We start from the raw sequence: 24,690 nt of genomic DNA on the forward strand, positions 1-24,690 counted from the left end.
CTCCATGGGTTGGTACAATTGATTTCCATTGATCATTTTTGTGTGATTTTGTTGTCAGCACATTCAACTGTGAAAAGAGCAAAGTATTTCATAAGAATATTTCATTCATTTAGATCTAGGATGTGTTTTTTAAGTGTTCCCTTTATTTTTTTGAGCAGTGTATATGTATGTATAGACACACACAAACACATACACACAAAATGAGTGATGGGAGTGAGCAAATCTTGAAAATTAGATCGAAAGTAGGTCACCCCAGGTGTAGACTGCACAAAGATATCCCAACCCAGCATGTAACAGCAGGGAGAAAAGATGCTAGTAGGGAAGGTATACTTAGAACGTCTTAACCAGGTGGCTGGCATTGCGAACATAAATATCTATACCGAGTATGGCCCAGAGATTGATGGATTAGGATGGTGGCTGTTTCTAAAGGTGATTCGCAACAGCTGAGCCAAGGTCCTTTGGGACTTCCAGTTCCAGACAGAAAAACCAGGGATGCCCAACCAGCTTGGCATGCACGTTGGCGGTGAACAAGAAGCAGAGGCTAAGTTAAGTCATAAACTGGTATTCATTCAAGGCTAAAGAAGAACCTTTGCAGCAGTTCCACTCTAACTTGAGGTTAAAGGTCAAGGCAGTGTTGGTTAATGAAGCCGATAACCCCTGTGTGTGACTGTGCTGTCACTGTATGAAACCACTGGCAACAATACCGAAGACGGCACGAGATCCTAAAATATTCATATAGATTTGTGTGAGAGAAGAGGACACAGAGAACAGGGTAAGATGGAGGAGGTTGATTTGCTGTGGCAACACCTGAAGAGAAAAGCCAAAAGGAGAACCTGTAATGAAAGGTTCAATCAGGTTAATCAATGACTGATAAAAGCTGTTGAAAAATATTGCGTGAATTCAGCTCGCTTGAATAACCGAGGAAGTCGTTGCTCTCACCTTCTGGAAAGACAGCATTCTGGAAAATTAAATATGTCAAACATAACCTAAAGAGACCAACTTTATATTGACAGACCTTTTATTGAAATTCCTCAGTTGCCAGTTTGTAGAATTATCACATGAATGTAGTGACACATGTTTAATAACTTAAACACTCCTTAAACAGTGTCTGAGTAGACAAAAATGCATTTGTCACACATAACAGAACATAAAAAGCTTTGAATAAAAAATGTTTAGAACCCAGGACATGATAGCATTTTTAATGACAAAATTAATTTGCCACTGACTGCAGATGAAATGACTTGAAATTTTGATAGCAACTGTTGTGTGCATAAGATCAACGTCTTGACGCGTTGTGTGTTTGTTTCCTGATAGCAAGCTCTCAATATATGATGTGTTCATTAATAAGGCATAATTGAATGGTAAACTCCCAAATAAATGAAAACACTGAGGCATCTCCAGGACTATGCAGAAAAAAAAAAAATCTCATATTTTCATTTTAAATTTGGTTGATGATTTTTGAAAATTTGTATCAAAATTAAACTTCTTTCTCCACCTTGAAGAATATAAAATATTATCTTTAAAACCTCAATGGCTGTAATTTACTGAGTGTTTCATTACACTCTATTTATATTTTGTATGTAATATATTTTTATGTTGGTGACAGTTGGCAGATGAAATTAAAAAGGATCTTTCAATCCAGTGATTTTTCATTGTTCAACCTGAAGCAATTAGAGTCATATACCCTCCTCAATTGGCCCTCGGGGACAAATAAAATTTTCTGATCCTGCTTTACTGATTTTTGGTAACCACGAAAACACAATCTGCCAATAGGTGCACACAGAATCAGCCATATTAATAATTAGCATCTGAATTTTTTTTGAGAAAGGAATACATGTGCATTTTAATTCAAATCATTTAATTTTTTTTATTAAACAATGGGTAGCTGAATATTAAAAAATATAAAATGAAAATCCACCAGCCAGAAATACGTAGGAATAATTTTCTCAAAAAACAGTTGATCCTGCAGAGTGAGTGAGCAGAAAAAGGCTTATGTAAGAGTGTAGAAGGTAAGTTCTTATATAGTTCATATGGTTCTTGTATGTTGCACTGTCAATACTTCAGTCCACCTCTGTCAGGCCACAGGATCTCTTGAACTCTTGTCCTCGCTCATGAAGCCACTTGTTTGCCACTGAAAACAAGAAAACAGCACTTCAGTGCCAAAATCAACGACAGGACGCTCACCAGAGGCTGTTCATCGTTCAGTTAACTGTTTCCTATCATAATGTAATTTCTTGTCATTGGACCAAAATTAATTATGATAAGCCACTTTGCACCCCCAGTGACCAACATATTGCAATCCCACCTCTAAGGTTAGGCTAACACAAGGGAAATATGACCATTGTCCTTTTAGGAGTTACTGTGGGTCCTCTTTTCAAAGTAGGAAGTAGACAAACCAAAGAGTGTTGTTTCATCTTGTTATTCCATCCATTCATCCATCTTTTTCCGCTTTATCTGGGATCGGGTCTTGGGGGCAGCAGCTGAAGCAGAGAAGCCCAGACCTCCCTCTTCAGGTCCACCAGTTTTCAGCTGAGAACCATGGTCTCAGATTAGGAGATGCTGATCCGCTTTCCGGCTGCTTCATATTCAGCTGTGAAGCAATCCAGTGAGAGCTGATGATCACTTCTGATGACGCCAACAGAAGTGATCTTCATCAGAGACCCAATCCTGAGGCCACAAATCAAGACCAGGTCCTGATTGTTGAGCAGTTGACGCATGGGAGTTTGCCCAACCGGTCTACATTTGGGAAAGTATTTGACCGTGACCCACAGGCAGTCCTGTGGGGTTGCTTGGGGAGTGTGGGGTTTCGAAATTCAGTAGTATGGGCCGTTAGATTCTTGTCTGATCAGCGTCAGAGCTTGTTATTACTGGCACCCGAGTAGACAGGTATGACGTGTCCTCCTGGGTTATGGCTGGTTGATGCAAATGCAAACAGGCCCCTGAGACACAGTTCATAAGTCATATGGACAACACATTTATGCGGGGTCTAAAACCCACTATCAAATTTTTAAGTGGACTTTTGCTTCAATGATCTTTCTGAGCTCAATAGGTGTGATTTAGAGAATGGTAACAAGTGACGTGTTCAAGGTTTTTCAAAGGGGTTGTTCTCATGGGTCTGATGGCTCAATTTGGAACAGTCTTTCTTTGGACCCATATCAAGAACATAAAAATAGTTAAATGGTTAACTTGAGGCACATACATTCTCAGACCATCTGCAATTATTATGGGGATCATTTCTCTCTTCAGAATCAAGTATTTTCTACTAGTTTTTTGAAACAGTATTTGTTTGTCTCATACCCATATGTATTGTATTTACTGAGAGTAAATGGCTATCCGTGAAAAAATGGATGAGGAAAAAAAAACATCAAAGGTATTTGAAATGGATAGCAAAATTACACTATGTAAAATAACAATTTATCATTTATGAATGCCTTATTCTCTGCAATTTACCCATCATCGATGAACCATGAGCCGGAGGGTGCTGTCCACAAGCACCAGGGGATCAGTTAGGGGTTCAGTGTCTTGCTCAACAACACTTTGACACACTAAGAACAGTCTGTAATCGAACCAGGAATGTTTGATTGCAAACACGATTGCTCTACCCCCTGTGCCCCACCACCCCGCAAATAGCCTAAATCAGCAAAAAATTTGCAGGCATAAACATGACAGGACAAATCAAGATTTTGAATTTTTGCCTACCAATACAACTTTTAAGGATGGATTTGGAAACCCTACAAAATCTCGATTATTTTTGAGTGGTTGAAACGTTACAAGAGTTCATGTCCCTTGGAAGTTGCTGAAAGTACTTTCCTATTATTCAAGAAGCAGTATTTCTGGGCTTAAATTCCTAAAGACATGTGTTTTGGTGTGGGAAGTTTGAAGGTAAACAGAGAAATTGGATGTTTTAGCTTTGAGGCCCTTAAGAAGGAACCAAAGAGCACTTTGGGATTTATGAAATAAAACCATCTGGTAAGATTCACATTCAAAAACAACCGCTTGGCGGTGTGGTTGAAATACTCATTACCAAACCTGTAGACTGTCAGAAAGGGAAAATACTTTTGATTAAAAGGTATTTTTATTTGTTAATTCAATCTTCACTAAGGAGTTGTTTTCCTCTGATGCCATGAATAATAGTTTATCCATTTAAGACTGTAACCTCTATCTCACTTTGGATATTTGTTTACAACTTTTTGTGCCAATTTTACACAGGCAAAATGAGGTGACTAGAACAGTGATACAAACATGAGATCTGTTTCACTGAGTGTTCTTACAGTCACATCAGCATGTATTAACAGTAGTCTTCAAATTCCTAAAACTCCTATGAATGATTGGAATTATGGGAAAGTCCATGGTTTAATTTGGGGTTTTAAGGTCATGATTTGATTCCATTTAAAATCATTTTTTCTATTTGGACTGGCATTTCTTCTGCAGTAAAAAAAACACTACAACTACTCAAGCCACTGGAACAGAGTGGTGTTGGGAATTTCACTTTGAGCGGTCCCACACTGCTTAGCAGCTGCTGCCATGTGAGACATAACAAAACTTAACAAAACATACATACATACATATATATATATATATATATATGTGGTCATATAGGCCATGCATTGTTTGTTGATACTTCTGCTTGTCACCCACAGTAAACTCCTGCTTTGACTTTAATTTGATCTTGAAATTGTTGATGGGAAGTTTCTCGCTGATGACCAGAGAATAACAGTTTTGCCCTGATTAATTTAGAAAACACCAAAAAATGCATTAAATTCTTAATGGAATTTGATAAAACTGATTACAGCCATACTGAGACATATTTTTCAAAAGCTCAAAAGATTATACAAATGCAATTAGCTATATTTGAACTGCCATGTATTTCCACGAAAATGCATGAATATTTAACAACAAATAATTTGCAATATATAATGGCGGACCTTGGCTTGCTTCCCACAACGGGCCTTTCTGTGTGGAGTTTGTATGTTCTATCCATGTCTTTGTGTGTTTCCTCTGGGTTCACCGGTTTCCTCCGGCAGTCCAAAACATGCAGGAGGTTAATTGGAATACATTGTAAGTATTGCCCCGATGTGTGAATGAGAAAGTATATGGTTGTTTGTCTCTATATGTGGCCCTGCGATTGACTGGCAATCAGTCCGGGGTGTAACGGGGTGCCTCTTGCCCAATGACTACTGGAACAGGCTCCAGCATCCCTGCAACTCTGACTGGAAACTAAACAGTAGATAACGGATCGATGTCTTGACATCAACTTACCCCATTTACTTCCAACTAAAACTGGACAGGCTGCGTGTCTCGTCCTGTAGTCTCCTTCCCCACTCCTGAAGAGGTTATACCAAAAAACTGCCGTCCCCTGCACAGAAATTTGAAACACTATAAATATATTGGCATCATCCAAGAACCTCCAAGGAGGTGGACAAATCACACAATGAAAATATTTATCAAACCAAAGATGGTTTGGGGCGAGACACAAACAGTAATATAATACAAGAACATAGTCACACATTTTTATAAAGTGTGACTACATTATTGCAAGTTAAAATTGTAAGCAGTGATCTTACTATAAAATGATGTCCTAAGCAAACACCTTTGCAAGAGCGAAGGTAATTTTTTCACCATGAAGTTAACCTGACACAGTATTGATAGGATTGCCTAATTTAAAACTAGGTAGACCAGCATTATAGAAACACATTTAATGGGCCATAAACCTTCATATAGAGCAGCAAGGCCTTCATCTTATGAAAGAATACACACTCTCTTTTGTCATTACCTTTCTGGGCCAGATGACTGCTCCCAAGTCAGGAAATACAGTAGCACCTCCCGCCTCAACATCACTCATCTGACAAGAGATAACACGCCGGTTTAAGACCTCATCTGTTATCCTGGAGGAATATGGACAAGCTGTGAATAATGTCCAAAAAATGCATTTTGACTTGGGAACAGATACATGTATGTATCCACATAAAAAACAAAACAAACAAAAATAAAAATAAAAAAAATATTATCAAAAACTTTGTTGCTATCAGTAGTCTATCCATGACCTAACATCACCAACTGAAATAATGGCAGAAAACATATACATATAAACATCACTGGTCTGATACTATTCTGTCCTCGCATTTTTCCAAGGTGATTTCTATTTAAGGCACAGACTCACAATAGAGCAGAACACACCATGCACTGGGGAAACAGTGAGCTTCAATCAATCAAATGGGAAGCTAATTCAGCCAATAGTAATTTCTGCTCTTTTTCTTATTCAGTTTGATTTGATTTATTACAGTTCACTGTCAGCAAGGGTACAACGGGGGGCTTCCAATGTCAGCATGTTAATGCAGGATAGTCAACAAAACTCTCCACAATATGTACGAGAACTGATTGACAAAGTTCAATATTTATCATTTAACTTTTAAGGCAATATAGAATTATAGAGCACTATTTAAGCGCATACACCTATAGACATATCGCAGCCCCATGCCCTATTACATTAGCAAATTTTGTTTGAAACTCGTCTGATTCGCAACATAAATTCCATTATTATTGAGTCAATCAATCCAAGTCCAAGATTGAACCAGAGCTTATGCAGTTGCAGATGACGGTAGAACAAAAGAGGAATGCAATGTAGATTTGGGGAGACTGCCACAACTGCCCTTCAGTCAACGGCGCATAGATGCACGTACTTACATAGCTCAAAAAAGTTGCCACACGATTTCCAGTGCCTAATCTTTTGAAGGCATCTGGCTCATCTTTCTATGAAGATAAAATTCAAGAAATAATACATAATGAAATCATTGCAAGCTCACATGTGTACTTACATAATTTAGGAAGGTAGCAAGTCTATTTCCATCGACCTTGAGGTTGCTGTCAAAAGGACGCTGCAACAGATGTTTATAACTTTAACCCATCACCAAAAAGATTTCAGAAGGAGCTCTCTCCTAAAATAATTCATATTTCTCAGATGAATCAGAACCTTTTTATCATTTGTTTAAAAATAAATGTATCAGTCAAAACTTGCCTGTTACTTGAAAAAGTATCTTGGATTGTAAAGATAATCTGGTTAATTTCACAAATTGCCAACGCCAGGTTTAATTGTCAAGCCAGATCTTATATATTTTCAGACAGACACATAGAAATAAACACAGACACAGAGAAACACCCACATTAACCCACAAGCTGAACTCACCCTTGAGAAATCATAATGCGGCTCATACTGTCCTCCAACGCCGTAGTTAGCAACCTGGTCAACCATTGACAGAGTATTTAAAAATTCTTTAGCATTGACAAATAAATTATGTTATTAAGTATAACATCAAGTGTACCATCTTTAGGAAGACATTTTCATGAGCAAATATGGGTATCAAAAAGATATGCTCAAAAGCTGTGTTTTGGAACACATCCACTGATATAAGCACTTAACAGACCAAAACTTCAGATCAAAAACAAATTATATCATTATTACAATTATCGAAATTTTGGTTGTTATAACAAGGTATTACAATTCAATAATGTGAACAATGGGGGGACAGCTGATATTAATGCGTTTGCTAGTTTAAGTTTTACCCTGATGATTCTGTTTGGCATTACACCACTGTGTGGGTAAAAGAATTAGTCCCCTAAGATACTTTTTAATTTGTACAATATCATCAGGAGGTTTTAACTGATTCGGTTTTCTCGTTGATATAAGGTCCTGATTTCAAGAGAAGGCTTGCCCTTATTTTTGATGTCACCATGTATTCTTAAGTAACACAAAATAAACACATATCAGGGAAGTTTGCACCAAATTTTTACCCAAACACTGTTTCTATATTGCGCTCCTGGAGGGAAAGGGGTACATAGTGAAAACATAAGAGTTTTTGTCATGAGTGACTGTTTTTTTTTAATATTCTCTTTCCGATAGTATTTTTGTGAGGTCTGAACATGGGGAAATTTTAACTTTACAATCCATGAAATGTAGCATAGAATCAGTTTCACTACCGATCGCTTGAAATTCAGGCCGGACAGATAGGTCAAAATCATTTAAATGGCTTAATTCCGTGATGTGAAAGTAATGTATCATTCATTAAAATCTTAAATTCGGTAGTATAAAGAACAATACCTGCAATAACTCAGCAGTGTCTACTGAAAGGCCTGTAATGTCTTCTACTCTCTGATTGATTGTGGAAATGACTGCATCATCATCTTCCTCTAACCATGCACTGAAGAAACACAAACATGTTGTTAAATACTCCACATACATGCAAACACATGCCACCAAAATGAGAATTTAAAGCTTTGATCTTTACCTTGAAAAAAGATATAATAAATAATTATCAGGGATGGAATCCTATTCTCAACACCAATAAAATCCAATTATGAGCTTCTTTTATACACACGGTGACCCTTTTTCAGAAAAATAAAAAAAGCTTTGGCACTTGAAATCTAGTCTAAGCTATAAGGTGTACCTCGAAGCTTGAGAGACAGAGGTTGATGACATGGAAATGGCTAGCTGTTATATGCCATGTTTTATAACACAACTGTGAATTAATTTTGCTCTATCTCTAGCCAACTTGTCTGAATCTCAAATTTAAGTCCTCCAGTTTCCCTTTACCTACAGTACATGCAACTTGGTGGTCAACTGCAGAACTTTGGTGGCGCATTAAGGCCATTGTAAAGAAGAGAGACCATGGTATTACTAGGAAAAATGCTGGTATATGAATTATAATTTGTGAGAATCCATTCAAATTCACTTGAGCCATCATTTGTGTATTGAATGCAGACAAGACATGCAAAGATATGTAATGTGGTTTCTTGGCTAAAAGAAATTCTCCCCTGTTTACAAAAACCCATATGCTTATGTAAATTTGCCAATTTGTAATCTCAGAGAATTTCCTTTAGGTCCTTATTGCTATGAGCCTAATATACCTAATTCCAACATACACCACAACATTAGAGACTAGTGATCAAGTGCACAGCAATTGTTTTAGTGTTCTGATTTTCATTTTTGTCAAGATTAACATTTTTCTTAAAACCTGTCCTTTAAGACAAAGGTGACCCTGTACTATTGGCAGAAAAGACAAAAATATAATCAAGAAAAAATAAAACATACAATACAGAATACGGCAGTAGTAATCTGTTTCATTAGTTACCTTTTTGATACTCTGTAGTTAGCTGTGGTCAGGACTCCTGTTTTGGGGTCACGGACAGTAGCTCTGGCAAGCTTGAAATGAAAAAAAAAAAAATGACCTGTGTATATACCATTAGAAATTCCATATAATGGAAAATGTACTTGTAAATATGAAATACTGTGGGACAAGACCAATTACCGATATATGAAACTTGAGTAAAACAGTAATATTGATGATCTCTTTAGTTTTCTTTGGCTATCAAAAGTTACCGATGTTTGTTACCACTTAAGTCATATCTGACTTGGTATGTTGCTTCTTTTCTCACCCTGGGTTTGGCAATTTCTTTAATCTTCTCCATCTCCTCTTGGGATAAGACATTCAGGAAGCGTACAATATGGGGGCTGTCCCACTCATCCTCCTCCATTATGGGCCTCAGGAGTAGACGGGGGCTCCTATTACCATCCTGGTAGCGACAAAATAAACGGCTGCGCCTCGCTTCATTCTGCCAAAATAATCAAATATACCAAAAACATTTGTTATGTGTATCACTAACATATCAAACTGTCATGAAAAGATGAACGTTTGGCTTATCATGTTCGATTTTGACTCTCAATAATTCTCTCCCTAATTTCTGACTTTTAATTTCAGGGCAGGAAAAGTTGCATTATTTTTTTCCATTAATGTTCTGTTGTCCAGCTATTACTTAATTTCCTTTTATTTTGGGGGGGGATTATGAGGGCTAACTTAATGGAAAAAAGGGTTATAACAGGAGAACACAATGATGAACACAGTAAACAATGAGGAGTACCACGCATGACAGCTGCTACCCTACAATGTGGAAAGCATGTGAGTTTGTTCATTTATTTGCTTGTTTACTAGTTCACAGCTTGATTCAAAATCTGATCAAAAACTCTGTTTGTAGGCTGATTTGTTCATAATTTTGGATGTTCATTAGCTGATGTTTTACAGCACATGATCATTCTCTTCTCCACTCTGGTGGATTTTACTGAACTTTAATTGAAATTAAACCTACTAAAAATGAACTACCAGTACAACTCCTACAGGGACCCTTTTCACATAGCTTATACCTGGGTGTGAGGTGAGGTGTACTTTGGACCAGGTTGCCAGATACATACAGTACATACTTTATCTCTTTACATGTCTTACCATTTTGTGCCCCTCTCCTCTGCAGAGGGCCTCATATGCTTCTCTCTCTGGCAGATGGTCCTTAGGTCTGTTGTAAGTCCCCAACTGGATGGGCTCCTCTGAAACAGGCTGGGAGGAAGGCTCCTTCTCTTCATTGAGTTGTTTGAGCAGCAGCCTCTCAAAAAAACGAAGGTTTCCTCCTGCCCTCTGGTGGCTTGGATCTGCCAGTACAAAAGACGTTATGCATGGTTATTCCTGTTGCCAGTGAAAATTGCATTAAATTTTTCAACGCCAATGAATAGAACAACAAAAAAACAGAAGAAAATGAAAATTAATGGAATACCCGAGTGTTAATTCTCTGTCACCATCAGTTTTTCGTAGTTTGTATTTTTATATTTTAAATGAATGTGATTTAATGGAATAATTGGCTTATCATAAAATTAAAATAAAACATTTTTATGTTGATATCTATGGAAAGAAAAATAATAACTTTAAATATACTCTTTGTTCTCATTTTAAAGCCCCTAAACTTAATTTGCTGATGATTGATTGTGATAGTTTATATATTATTAAATATGTTGTTTAGTATGAAGTGCTATGTGAGGATTTCATCACATATTATTGCTTTCTCTGGCAGAAGTGCTTACACTTCCAGACTCTTATGTGTTCTAAACAATGACCGTCAGCCCACTATGTCTAAAAAGTTTGCCCAGATAAAGATGAAAGAATAGGTCTGTATGAACTCAATTCAAATTCTCTTCAGATTATGTATGTATGTATTATGTATCAGGTAACCACCTGAGCTACCAGTTTGTTGTAAGCAATTAGGTCACTCTAACCTGACAATTGTGCCAAAATGGTAATTGTGACATGCACATAGACAATGGATAGGTGAAATTAATAAAAGACAGCACATCAATGTATACAATAAATTAAGTTTGTATTTTGATTGTTAAACAAAGAATTATCTTACCAATGGCTACCAACCGGCGTGTCAGCTCAATGGCTCGAGGCAGGTCTCCCATTTGGTAAACAGAATAACTGAGGTAGTCTAATATGTCTGCCTTGGAGACCACGGCCTCCTCCCCGGCATCAAGCTGCTTTAAGGACTGTTGCATCCATAAAACAGCGTGGTAATAGTCTGCATCATTATAGGCTGTTTTCCCCATGTCAAAGCAGTCATCCACTGTCAGTAGGGCATTGGGGTGCATACCTGGGGCACAGTTCATTCCATGTAAGTATTATTCATGAATAAATACAGTAATCAATATTTCAATGTACTGAAAATGTACTGATGTTATTTAAACATGGGGGATGAGCTCATTGTTTTGCTGGCTTGTAGCAGGTCCTCTGTCCTAGACCTGGAGGATTGTGTTTGGGTCCAAGTAGTCACCTATTCTAACAATATATTATTTGGAGCATGCTGGCAAACATGTGCGAAGATTCTCCGCATCTCAGAGACTCAAAACCAATGTTACGGGCAGTTTTAGCCTTTTACCTTTCTAATCAACAATGAGAGCATGTTTTTCTTAGAGCTTGATGGACAAAGAGATGTCAGTGTAAATGAACCATTATTGCAATTGTACATTGGTGTGGACAGCTGCAGACAAAAAATCGTGTCACTGCTGTTAAGTGATGATATAATACTAATTTACTATGACTTTAGCAGAAAGCTGTTATAAACACTGTAACACTGTACAAATGGATAGTGACTGTGATTCAAAGCGAGAGAAAGGAGCAGATTGGGACAATTAAAGAATGAGACATGGCACATATGGAAGATCATGGGTTCTAGACTGCAGGCCATCAGCGGCTTGTGTATAAATTAAATCTATATTTATAATTACCTTGTAAGCCACTATTTGTGTGCCATTTTCCTGTAATTTGTCTGAGAGGTGATTTTTTTTGATCAAAGAAGACAGAGTTGAGAAAAGCATTTTTTAAAAACAAGATTGAAAGAAGTTAAAATTAAACATTCTTTTAGGCAGTGAGTGCAAGTATAGCACTTGAATAAGTAACTGTTCAACTGTCCAAAGCATAATGTAAATTGTTCACAGAATAAGCTTGTTAAAGATGCAGTTATACATCTCCGCCGATGGGTGGCACTAAGGAGTAATGAGTAAGGGGTCAAGGTGCACAAAAAAAAAAATTGAAAAAATGAATTCTGTTGTGAGCGGAAAAGACTGAAGACCACTGATATACTTATAAAAAAACTTGAAGAAAAGTTTAGATCATTGAATATGACACATAGATTTCATTGAAGATATCAGGAGTGGTGAAGATAAGCTAATCTGACAGATCTGTACACATTATAGCATTGACACATTGTGTATTGTGTAAAAAACTTTGCCCCCAAACAATTTTCATGCTCTCTCAAACGAACAGTGCATTCTCCAATTACCTGGTAACTTTCCTTTGGAGAAGGCCTCAGAATCCAGTTGGTAAGTGTCTTGAAGTCGCATTAGTGCCTTTGCTGCACCCGTCTCATCTTCCTCATCTGGAAAGTACTGTCTGTGAACTGACATGTTGGAAATGAACCCTGGAGAGTGAGAGAACATATCAGTTTGGTTATTTGGATTGACAATCTTATAAAAAATCAAAATAAGTGTTTCTAAGTAAGTAAGAAAGTAATTCTGATGTATGCAAATGTATGAAAAATAGAAAAAATATATTCCATACACATTTATAGCTGGGGATGTTCAAGTTCTGCTTAAAGGTCCACTGGTTCTCTTATTTACTAAGAGTATTGTAAGTTTTTCAAGATTCAGGCAACAGATTTCAGGTTGGCTATGTTTTTGTTAAACATAAAAACTTACAACTTATCTCATACAAGAAGGACCCAAATAGACATTGAGTATTTTGCTTAAAAGTAACCTTCAACCAAACAATTTTTTGGGGAGTTCAAAATGTTGTTTCTCGCAGAAGTGTAGTTTTGTTTTCCTTGCAGTTCATCGATTTAAAAAAAAAAAATCCAACATATATTTTGTTTATACATAGCATAAAGGCAAAAAAATAGTGTTATATGCCGTTTAATTCATTTTAAATTTCAAAAGAGTTGTGTGGCTCGTGATGTTTTCTCAACTGTGGGGAAACAAGTCCAAGCCCCTGGATTAGGAAAATGAATTTGAAGCTTTTTTGTTGGAAATTTAAGACGTTAAGGGAGAATCAATAATTGTATTTTGGTAAATTATCTACCGACATTCGAGTTGACCTGCAGGGCAGGTTGCACAAAGAACAACATGACTACATTCTTATTTCTTAATGTTTGTGCTGCAAGCCATTCTATAACTAAACAGAGGAATTGATGAATATTTGAATGTTTTATTGAAAAAGAATGAATAATATGACATTTGATGACTGGAACAAAAATACAAAAGAAAATTGTAAGGTGTTTTTCTTGAGTGTTGGTTGTAATAATGAAGGCCATTCCCACATGGCATATTTCTCTGTACATAATGAATACAATAAAGTCTGCCCCTTTTATGGAAATTATAATGAAAACAAAATGGGACAATGTCAATGTTTGTAGTACAGTTGGAGATGTAAAACCTTAATCTGTAAAGGCTGGATTGCTCCAATGTGTTGCAAAATTGTTGAAAAAATATGTCTTCCTATTTAAAATTGTCTCATGACTAGAGTAAAATAACAATCATTGTCAAAATCATTGAACAAATCTGTCTTAAGGAAACACGTGTATTATAAAAATACACTCTTATGGGCTCTTTTTAAGTCTGAGCATTTACATAACAGGCAAACCCAATCCTTACAAATTGGCATGTGATCTGCTGTATTAAGAAAAAACAACAACAAAAAAAACACAGATACCCAAGTCATTATATCAACACAGCTCTTTTGCCTTATCACTGAAATAACATGACTATGCCTCAGGAGAGATTTGAAAAGCTTCTGTCATGCTTCTAACCCACTCACATACAGATTGTGGAAATGGTCTTACCGTCTGAAGGGCTCTGAAGGACTAGACTCTCTAGTTCAGACCACTCTGTGTTGAGTCGCTTCATCAGTTTATATGCATTAACTGGATGAGCTAGGTAACCCTCTGGGTCAGAGGTTGCGACTCGGGTAAGTTCATCCAGCTTCTTGGCCCAGCTAAAAGACAAGCTGCTATTAATATTACTCAGAGAACTGAAAGCAGTAAAGATTTATTTGTCTTTTTATGAGTTCTCATAGTGAAATTCCTCGCCCAAAATCAGAATATTCATTATTTGGAATGGATAAAATAACAGTAACACTCTGGATATAAGAAATGTCCATGACTTGTATCATTCATATTAGAAACAAACAAAAAGCTAAAACTAAAGCTGCAGATAAAATAAAGCATTTTAGCAAATAAAATAGCTAATAAAACTTTCAAGTCCACCAATTGCAAGGAAATGCAAGGAAAAATGAACAGCCTTGTTTGCAAAAGACATCTGAGGTATGTTACATGGTAGGAATGCATATCATCTGTAAGTTGTCAGCAACACATTAAAATTAAAAACAATTCTCCCACAAATATTTACAATGCATCTTTTTTTCTAGTGTACATTAATAAAAATAACAAATGGTACTTTTCATGTGCAACCCTGTTAAATAGAAATGTTAGATTTCACAGCAGCCAGTTAAGGCTGGCAGTTTAAGTTTTAAAATAGACTGTGTGTAAAACTGTGGGTAAAACTTGGGGGACAAAAGGGTAGATTTTTTTTATGACCACAGCTAGATTGCTTTTTTGGATCAAAAATAAATAACAAGGCTGCAAAAAACAAAACAAAAGTAAGCAACAAAAGAAAAAAATACTGGCTTCTTTGGCTTCAGTTTCTTTTATGCTACAAAGATATTTAACAATGGTCAGTGTACCTTTTAACAGCAGCTAGCTTGGACTCCTCTGCTTTTATGTAGTCTCTGAGAGACTGGACCAACTCCTTCTCTGTGAAAACTAAGTCTGTCATTTGGCCTGCAAAGGGACAGATAGTTAGCTCGAGACTGAATCTTTGTCTCAATTTTCTCCCTGTATGAGTGAGTTACTAATACATGCTTGGAGACTATAAATTAAATTTATATTTGCCTTGTTTCTGATTTATTTACCATATCTTTCTCAACTGACTATTGCTAAATTACTGAGACAGCACTAAAATGTTGCTAATTTGTATAAATCCAATGATGTGCTGTATTTAATCACCTGTCAGCCTGCCTGCCTGTCTTATCTATCTGTTCTTATTTAATCTATCATGCCAGTTAAACTGTCTTGAACTCTGAAAGCAAAAGTTCTGAGTGGGAATCATGATGTTTGATGGTCACTTTTTAAAAATTAACATTGTTTTCTGGCAGACCAAAAAACTCCATTATATGTATCAACTGCGCTGCCTTATTGACAGTGCTATTAATGAAATGAGTGGTGCCTTCGTGTTCTGTTTTTGGTATTGAAATAGCTGTCTACTGACATCATCAGTAACTAATCAAATCTTTATTATACCCATAGTTAAGTCACCACACAGTTGGTTCCTTGGACCCCAGCCAAATCAAAGCAGCATCTAATAATTTAGCCGATGGCAAGAAATGAAAAGGGTCAATAAATTTGCAGTTCAACAAATGTGTTGGCAACAGCGATCAACTGTTCTGGCACTGGATGACGTTTTTTCTTGGTATTATTAACAGATGGCAAACATCCCTGTAAGCAGATTTTCTGAAACATGGCAATTTATTAGCAAATCAAAACCTGAAGCTTAGAAATGAGGCACATTTCCAGTGGTGCCTGTTCCTCTGTGCTTTCTTTAGCACAGTCACAATCCACACAGATAGCCTGAATCTGACTTGCTTACTTTCCTAGCTTTAACAGGTAGGTTTTACAATTTTCCATCATTTTCAATGATGGATGTAATAAGCTTACAGCAGAGCCCAAAATGTTAAATGAGAGTGCAATGACCGAAATACTGGTGTAGTATCTTAATTCTTTAGTGAATCATGTATGAAAAGTTTTCTACAAACTCCGGATTCAACATCTTTTGGAAAAGCTCCTCGGGAAAAATGAAAGGTGACTAATTGAACATCAAAAACATGGCAACCCTGGTCCTTATGCCTACCTATGGAGGTGAAGATCTCTGCTTTTGCTGTCCGGTAGCAAAGCGAACTACACAAGATGAAAGACAGGAACTTCCACATTTTTTCTTTAATAAAAATCTGCAAAGGGAAACATACAGAGGATACAAATTATTGAGTGTCTTGGAAATGCAAAACGTACTATTCACAACCTAATAATAAGGTGTGTAAGCAGAATATTTAGCTAAATCTTGACCATAACAAGTGTAGATTTGTTACCATCTTATTTCAGCATCAAATAAAGACACAGAGGGAAACTGTCAGGTAATCTAGTAAACAAGCACTTTTATTTATTATGGCAGACTAACCACAACATCACAAGAATTGAAGTTTTAATTGAAAGTTTCTGTAAATACTGCACATGCCTGGGGATTAATATTTAATATCTAATATTTAATTATCTAACATATAAATGTATGCAAAAAGGAATTCATGCCATCGGTGTATGGATGCTGTATTAGCACAAATAATATCGTAGCAATACACAATATTGATTTTTCTCCCTCTCCCAATGTCTATGTCCATCCCACAACTAGCCAATAAGCATTTGTTCTGTTTGACATCCATAAATAGGAACTACATCTGTGTGGCTGCTCTTCATTTAATCGAAATACACAGATCCAGATGATGAAGATTTTTACAATAGACTTTCATGCATACCTTTCAGTTCGGCTGTCAGTTTGATAAATCAGCCAGCAAGTAAAGCAACAAAGATCCTTACGTATTTAAATATCTAAAATCTAAACAATCTAAAGTATATTTACTCATCTATTTACAAAAAAGCAAAATATGCCATATCAATGATATGTGATACATCTTTGATTTTAGTAAATCATTATACTACGTACAACACATATTGACAAATACACTTTCTAAATCTAAAAGTATGACAAATTACTGAAACGTTATTTAAAATATTTAACATATTGGTTATTCATGCATGGTCCATTGTGTTCAATGTGCTTCGGAGCCCTTCATGCATGGACTAGTCTGGGCAGTAAAGCAAACTGACATCAGTGTCCAAGAATTGCTTGGTTCCTGCTCATACATTCTTCAACCCATTTCAGACAATGCAATTAAAAAAAAAACCTTTCTATTCAAAGTGCAAGACAAGAGAACAATAAATGTGTTGTTATTTTTATAGCTTCATTAAAGAAAATTTCAGGTGATCTCTTCCTATTTTACCATTTGTTTTATTTCATTTTAATCTGCATAACCACAGATCTGCTAAGAATGTTTTGAACAAAGAAACACCAGTGATTTTATTTTCAGTACCTTTGTTAAGCATTTTCACTCCCAACAACACTAAACTCCATTAAATGTGACTCTGAAGATATGAAAACTTTGCTCTCCTTGAGTTTATGTATTCTGATGGAATATTAGTCAGATTACTGCCATCACAGTCCTTAAGTAAAACAAATGGGACTAGTCCCTCAGCAAGTCACTGCTAGGCGTAAACACTGTCTCCGTGTTGTTTCAGGCTTTAACACCCATGTTACATTCTTGGAAAGAGGCCTGTTACATTTTCTCCTCAGAGTGTCATTTCCTTGGTCTTCTGAAAAATGAGGAAATAGAAGAAATGGGAGCTTGGGGGATGTTGCGATATTAGGACAGGAAAGGGTAACCGTCTTAAGTAATTCAATGTACCATATTTCAGCCCCGCCTATCTATTTAAGGTGCTGTTCAATAATGTTGTTTTTAATTTTTTATTGATGCTCTGCATTTGTTCCTGCGTTTATAAAACGTACTTTTGATCCCCTTATTCAGGGGGTTATAAGGGATTTTGGCAGACATGCTATGCTGCAGCAAAATGTGACTCAACTAAAAGAACTGTCCCATATGACCTATTTTCCTTTACAGCAAGCTGATGGGGGTTGTCTCTTTGTATTTCTCTATAACCACTGAATGGAAGTGTTGATTCATGACAAATAGTAACCTTCTGGCTATATGGTGTGGATGAATTACAGCAGGGTGTTTCCTTAGAGGGAATCTTTCAAGCAGTACACTCTGTGCACAATTATTAGGCAATTGATTATTTAGATCATATCACCTTTTTATCCATAATTTCTAACTCCAAGTTATATCAACTTGAATACTTATTGGATTTAGTGCATATCAGGTGACAGGGATTTGTGTTACAAGGGACGGTGTGACCTAAGGAGATCAACACCCTATATCAGGTGTGCATAATTCTTGGGCAGATTCTTCTCCTCAGGAAAAATGGGCCAAAAAGAGATTTAACTGACTCTGAAAAGTCAAAAATTGTAAAAAGTCTTTCAGAGGGATGCAGCGCTCTTGAAATATCTAAGATATTGGTGCATGATTACAGAGCAATCAAATGTTTTGTTGCAAACAGTCAACTGGGTCGCAAGAAACATGTCGAGAAGACACAAATTAACCGCCAAAGGTTTGAGAAGATTCAAACATGAAGCTACCAGGAACCCATTATCCTCCAGTGCTGCCATATTCCACAACTGCAACCTACCTGGAGTGTCAAGTAGTACGAAGTGTTCAGTTCTCAGAGACATGGCCAAGGTAAGAATGGCTGAAACCCGACCACCTCTGAACAAGACACATAAGTTGAAATGTCAAGAATGGGCCAAGAAATATCTCAAGACAGATTTTTCAAAGGTTTTGTGGACTGATAAGATAAGAGTGACTTGATGGAGCAAATGGATGGGCCCATGGTTGGATCAGTAACAGACACAGAGCCCCCTATCGACTCAGACGCCAGCAAGGTGGAGTTTAGGTTCTGGTACGGGCAGGTATTATTAAAAATTAGCGAGTTGGACCTTTTCAGGTTCAAAAGGGACTCAAAATCAACTACCAGACCTATAGCAAATTTTTAGAAGACACTTTCTTCGAACAGTAGTACAGGAGAAAGTCTGCCTCTTTCACGAAGACTTTGATTTTTCTGCAAGACATCGCTCCATCTAATGCATCAATGTACTCCACTGTGCTGGCCAGTAAAAGCCTTATAGTTGAAAAACTAATAACATGGCCCCCTTCTTCATCTGACTTAAACCCTAGCTAACTAGTATACCTCACTGAACAGTGTCTGGGAGGCTATGGTTGCGGTGATACAAAGTTGATTCTGACCAGACCAAGACACTGACTCTGTGAATTGAAGGCTTGTAACTGTTACCGAAAAAAAAGTGTGGCTATATTGGTCCCTTTTTTTTTTTTTTTTCCCCAGAGATGTTTATTTGTAAACTTATGAGTTTATTATTCTCACTTTTACAGGGAAAATAAAACAGGTAAGATAGGAGATCTTTCATTATTTGCATAATAATTCTGCACACTAATACTTGCCTAATAATGGTGTACATACAGATGCTTTCTTACAGAAGACAAAACTTCACTTTTACAACTAAAATGTTCAGGTTTAAGGGTTTAACATTTTGGATTGACCAAAAGCACTGTAGTTGTACAATAACAAAATAATCCTCAAAAATACAATTTGATTAATGATTGTGCACACAGTGTAAAATTTGAAATCCTTTTTTATGACATTTGGTCCTCGCTCAATAGCAAATTCACAAAGAAAAACTGTCTGTGCCGACCCACAGCTGTGTCAGATCACATTTTATGTAACAAAAAAGTTATTGATGTCGAATCTTGTTTTTGATTAATTCCAGAATACAAATCAAGATGACTCAATAGAAAAAGATAAAAAAAATACTTAGTATGTTGTGGGGGAAAAAAATGCCACAGAAAGAAATATGTATATCTTTTTGAAGTTCTACCACAACTGTCAGTGATCATACAAATAGTTTCTGTAAACAAATTCATTCTTTCGCAATCACACTTGAAGCACTATAGCTGAGGCCCCTATGCTAGCTTGCAATAACTAACAAAATCTGGCAAAGACAAGTATGGGGAAAACAATAACAATCACACTTGGTGGATGTTTATACTTTGCAAAGACCATTACGGAACCGCAGTGAAAATTTCCAAAGATGGGAATGAAAGCACCTTTCTACGTGAAAGAAACCTCAAGTGGGGAAAAAGTACAGATACTTAAGATCTGTGCATAGAGAAACAATATTTAGATGGTTGTCACTGTGTTCACTGTCCTACTGCATGTTACCATGTATTTGGGCATGAACATACAAAACCATATTTTAAAAATCCTGATCGGGTTGAGAACATTCTCAGGCAATTGCAACTTATTTGGATTTGGAAAATCTCTATCCAAATTTGTCTGTATTTAAAAAGACATAAGAAAACTTTGATAGCTTGCAAAGATATTCAGAAAATATTGCTTTTACATAGGTATGTCAAAATTTGATTGACAACAACTGGTGGGTCATTGCTTTGTTTGAAGAGTCACTTTGCAAATTAATTAATTCTACTGCCATTTTAAGGGATGATTGGAATTCAAATCTGTTCCCCTGAAACTATGTGATGATAAATAAAAACCTGAATGGTTACATGTACTTTGTCAATCTGAGACACAACCCCGGAACATTTTTAATACTCCCACAGCAATGAGCCTAAATTGTTTTTTTAATAGAACCATACAACACCTGTTATTTTCGGCAGCATTCCATTGTTCTGAAGCATTTACTTAGTCATTGAGGAAAATGTTTTTGCCTCAGTGAGATAATCATGCTGTGCTGTCCATATCCACATATTAATTTAGAGGCACAATAATTTGTTTAGAAGAAACACCATTATCCTTCCCTGCTATGTAAACACTAGGGTTTAGGCATGCAAAGCTTTATAAATCTGTCACAAGATAAAACTCATACAGACAACTAAATGCTTAGATCTTCAAGGACACAACAGACTAACACATAGCAATGGAATACAATAAGTGATTTTTGTTATACCAATCATTGCAAAATATGGCAGTGTTTGCAGTTGCAAACACTGGGTGTAAGCACAGGTAGGTCCTACTGGGTATTTCTGCCTGAAGAAACAGCAAAAGTTACTGGGGCATCTGCAAGGTCTTTGGCTGGAAGCCATCCTTCCTTGATGTTTTTTGCTCCTAATCCTGGAGCATCTTTGAATGTTGGAGAAGAAGGGGCATCTCCTGGCCAACCCTGACAACCCTAAAGCCAGCCTTTGGTTCCAAGTCAACCCTGCACTGCTATATGGGCATGGCTGAAAATTTAACACCCATTTCACACTTTTAACAACACTGAAGAAAAACAAATACATTATCCACTGTTGACTGTGACATAACAGCCCCATACCATTGCTCACTATGTTAGTCCAGGCCACCAGATGTTTCTGCTCCAAACAACCGATTTTCTCCTGCTTGGTTCGGCCACAAGGCACATCAATATTTAATGCGACCATATATATTGGCTTACTATTTCTTTCTGCTTCAACTTCTTAACGTGAATCCTATCATGAGAACCAAGCAGTCCCCTGCATTGGTATGCAAACATGCTTTGGTAAAACCTCCTAAAAAACATTATACAGTTCACTACTGCCACACATTTCACTTGCTTGCATACATTTTACGGTCTACTATATCATAAGGCAGATGAAAAAAATCATCTATGGGATGTATTAAAAAAATCTTAGCACCATGTACTGGCAAAAGGGAATTATATGGCTTTCTATTATATATATCTGCTCACTTGCTGGCTTGATTCAGCTTACTATTGGTCATAAAAAGTTTTTCTGTTTTAACTAAAGTGATCAGTTTTCTCAAAGAAGGGGCATGGGCATGCCATTAAGTCTGACGTCTCACTATGAAACAAGATGTTGTAACTTCCCTCATAATGGTCAGATTCTTTCCAAAATTTAAATGGTGAATGAAAGCGGAGGACTGTGAATATGAGAAAAAGAGGTGAGAGGTGGGTGAAACTGCCAAAATCATTTTATAGGTAGTTAAAAATCCATAGATTGAAGCAAAAGGTGTGTGAGCAACCACAAGAAGCACAGATAACAGCTGATGAAGAGCTGAGTTCAGGGCAGGTATAGGCTACACCAGGAAAATCAAAATGACGGCATCTGCAAGAACCCCACAACATATGTGAAGGTGTGAAAACCACCTTCAGTCCTGCTTGCCGGGAAAGAAATTACTATCATATGACAAATGGCTTGCAAAACCTGGGGGTCAAAATATACTCAAAATATGAAATGCAACTCAACTTTTAATAAACATAAGACCTGGTGAAAATTTATTTTTTATAGATTTTGGGTCTTGTGTATGGCTCCGTAACAACATACATTCAGCAACAACATTTTACAGCCTGATTTTGCTGTGGAAGTGCAGCCATGGTCTAATTCCGAACAACAATGTGATATTTTATTTTATTTATTTATTTATTTTTGCCATTGTCTAATATTCCTCCTTACAACAATCGACCTGTTATCTGTCTTCAACTGTTATTAGATATAAGCATTGTAAATGAAAAGGCAATAATATTAAATAACAGAGCTTATAAGGTTTGATCACACAGTCTGGGTATCATGGCAAATTTCAACTCTAGTCTGAGTGCTATCCTTGGCAAACAGAAAGTATTCTCGAATGACAAAAATCCAAACATGATCAGGTTGCATCAAGCCTATGTTGTGTCCTTACAATACACACACATGCTTCATTCTCTGAGGTACCTGGAGGTAAGATAACAAGTTCAATCCTGCTACTAGGACTAGTTTTTATATTATTATTCACATGGTTCCTTACTTTAGCTACCCGCCTGTTCACTTTCTATCTTAGCAGTTGTCTGTTCGCAATATTCCTGAATGAAGCGTTGATCGTATTTTGAGTGCAAAATGCATCTTGGAAAATAAAAATGATCTCATCAATGTCATCAAGTGAATAAAACATTAAGAAGCAGATAGCTTGCTTACCATAATGAACCCCCAAAGAATATGGTTTAAAAAAGCTACTCCTCTTGGAGGGAAATTACAGGCCCGAGCAAAAATAGCATCACAGTTTAACTGGTCATTTGGATATAAAAAAACAACTAAATACACACCCACAAGGCTTCAGTCTATACTTGTATTCCTGGGAGGGTGGACGTGGGTAGTGAGAGTCTGCGCATCATCTGCTCCAACAATGACGTCACCAGAAAATACTTTCTAGAAGTTCCCTTCGTTTTGCGGATGCCGTCAAAGTTCTGTTGCCAAGTGTGCTACACGTTCTGACATTTAAAGGGGGCAAAATCGAAGAAAACGCCACGCCGCTCTGAAAACTGAAAACAGAATTTGAAACGTGAGGCGTCGTCAATAACAGCCCGCTATGACGTCTCACACGCCAAAAAGCCAACTTTAAGTTTCTGAACTTCTCGTTTTGCTGTGAAACATGTAATTGCGAGGGCCTTCCTGACTTCACGGCTTAACAAACATTCGGCGGGCGGTCACAGTGATTCGCACTCAAGTAGCCATTTACAGCATGTCACTGTGAATTGTATCGCCTGTATGTATTTCCCCACTTATTCTCCTCCTACAAGCTATTGGCTAGTGTTAATAACAACAACAACAACAACTACATCATGATTTTAAGGCAGGCGAGCTCACCGTTTCTGACTTCTTCGACAACGTTTCGGGCCTGTCAGACTGTCGGCAGTTTTGACACAATATTGCCAGAGCCCCTTACCTTTAGACTCTTGGGGTTTGGTGATTTATATCTGGCAACTCCCAGCGACTCGAACACGATTTCATTCAGCAGTCCAGGGATACCGATAAATGGGATAGAAGAGCGTCGCTGCCACGTACAGAATCGGTCTAACGGCTGACGTTAATGCATGTATTAGAGGCGCAGTACAATTCTTTCCATGTATTGCCTTTACCCCGACTACGACATCTAGTTACTAGACGCCGTAGTCGGGCATTTGGTACCATGATACGAACCTTAACTAGAGTCTAGTTAACGTTCCAAATACCGTTGTTGGTTATTTTTACAAACATCTTAAAAACATAAAAAAAAAAAAATCCCAAATCATCGTCACTCTTCCATTTTTACCTTGTATTTTTTCGTGATATATTTTAGTGCGGGATATTGTGATCAAATTTGACTGCACTGTGTTTTTGATCTGCACGGTAATCTTTAACACAAATCATTTTTAATCTTTTTAGATACGTTGCAGAGTGTGGCAGAGAAATCCAAAAATAAGCTACTTATTTACAATGTGGTTGCATAGGCGGCTCAATCGTAGCTAACACACTAAGTAGGACTGCATTATTTTCTTCAGATTCTATTTAGTGATATTACGTAAGCACTGTGACTGACACAAGTTCAAATAACATTTTTTAAATAGAAAATAAATATAATGACACTTGTTATTTAGGTTGCCAACTTTTGTACAAATGCCCCATAACCTTCACAGAAAAGCATTACTTGCAGAATAGTGTTATTGAGCCCAACATCGTCGTTCACGTT

At 36.9% G+C, this 24,690-nt stretch overlaps 1 protein-coding gene across 6 annotated transcripts; it reads right to left on the reverse strand.

Moving 5' to 3' along the window:
• Positions 1–1,000: 1,000 nt before the first annotated feature.
• p4ha2 (procollagen-proline, 2-oxoglutarate 4-dioxygenase (proline 4-hydroxylase), alpha polypeptide 2) lies at positions 1,001–24,017 on the reverse strand. 6 transcript variants are annotated; one of them, XM_086177039.1, is made up of 16 exons: positions 23,908–24,017; positions 18,829–18,905; positions 16,328–16,424; positions 15,105–15,201; positions 14,206–14,357; positions 12,652–12,789; positions 11,224–11,463; positions 10,272–10,471; positions 9,430–9,606; positions 9,126–9,196; positions 8,096–8,195; positions 7,184–7,237; positions 6,685–6,750; positions 5,774–5,842; positions 5,260–5,356; positions 1,001–2,131 (listed from the first exon to the last, which is right to left on the reverse strand). In XM_086177039.1, exons 3-16 carry the CDS (start codon positions 16,404–16,406, stop codon positions 2,061–2,063), a joined length of 1,611 nt encoding a protein of 536 aa, XP_086033165.1. In that variant the 5' UTR covers positions 16,407–16,424; positions 18,829–18,905; positions 23,908–24,017; the 3' UTR covers positions 1,001–2,060. The 6 variants fall into 6 exon arrangements, with proteins under 6 accessions (XP_086033165.1, XP_086033168.1, XP_086033166.1 ...); XM_086177042.1 differs by lacking the exon at positions 18,829–18,905; XM_086177040.1 differs by lacking the exon at positions 18,829–18,905 and having other exon boundaries at positions 23,829–23,962.
• Positions 24,018–24,690: the final 673 nt, after the last annotated feature.

Source organism: Fistularia commersonii, chromosome 29 (assembly GCF_037954325.1).
Source record: "Fistularia commersonii isolate RoL2024-O1a breed Wild chromosome 29, RoL_Fcom_v1.0, whole genome shotgun sequence".
NCBI lineage: Eukaryota > Metazoa > Chordata > Actinopteri > Syngnathiformes > Fistulariidae > Fistularia > Fistularia commersonii.

Coding starts and splice junctions, on each gene's coding strand:
- p4ha2 (XM_086177037.1), bottom strand. Junction 7,238..8,095: donor ACACTGCTGAGTTATTGCAG/GTATTGTTCTTT, acceptor ATGGTTGACCAG/GTTGCTAACTACGGCGTTGG. Junction 5,843..6,684: donor TGGCAACTTTTTTGAGCTAT/GTAAGTACGTGC, acceptor ATCTCTTGTCAG/ATGAGTGATGTTGAGGCGGG.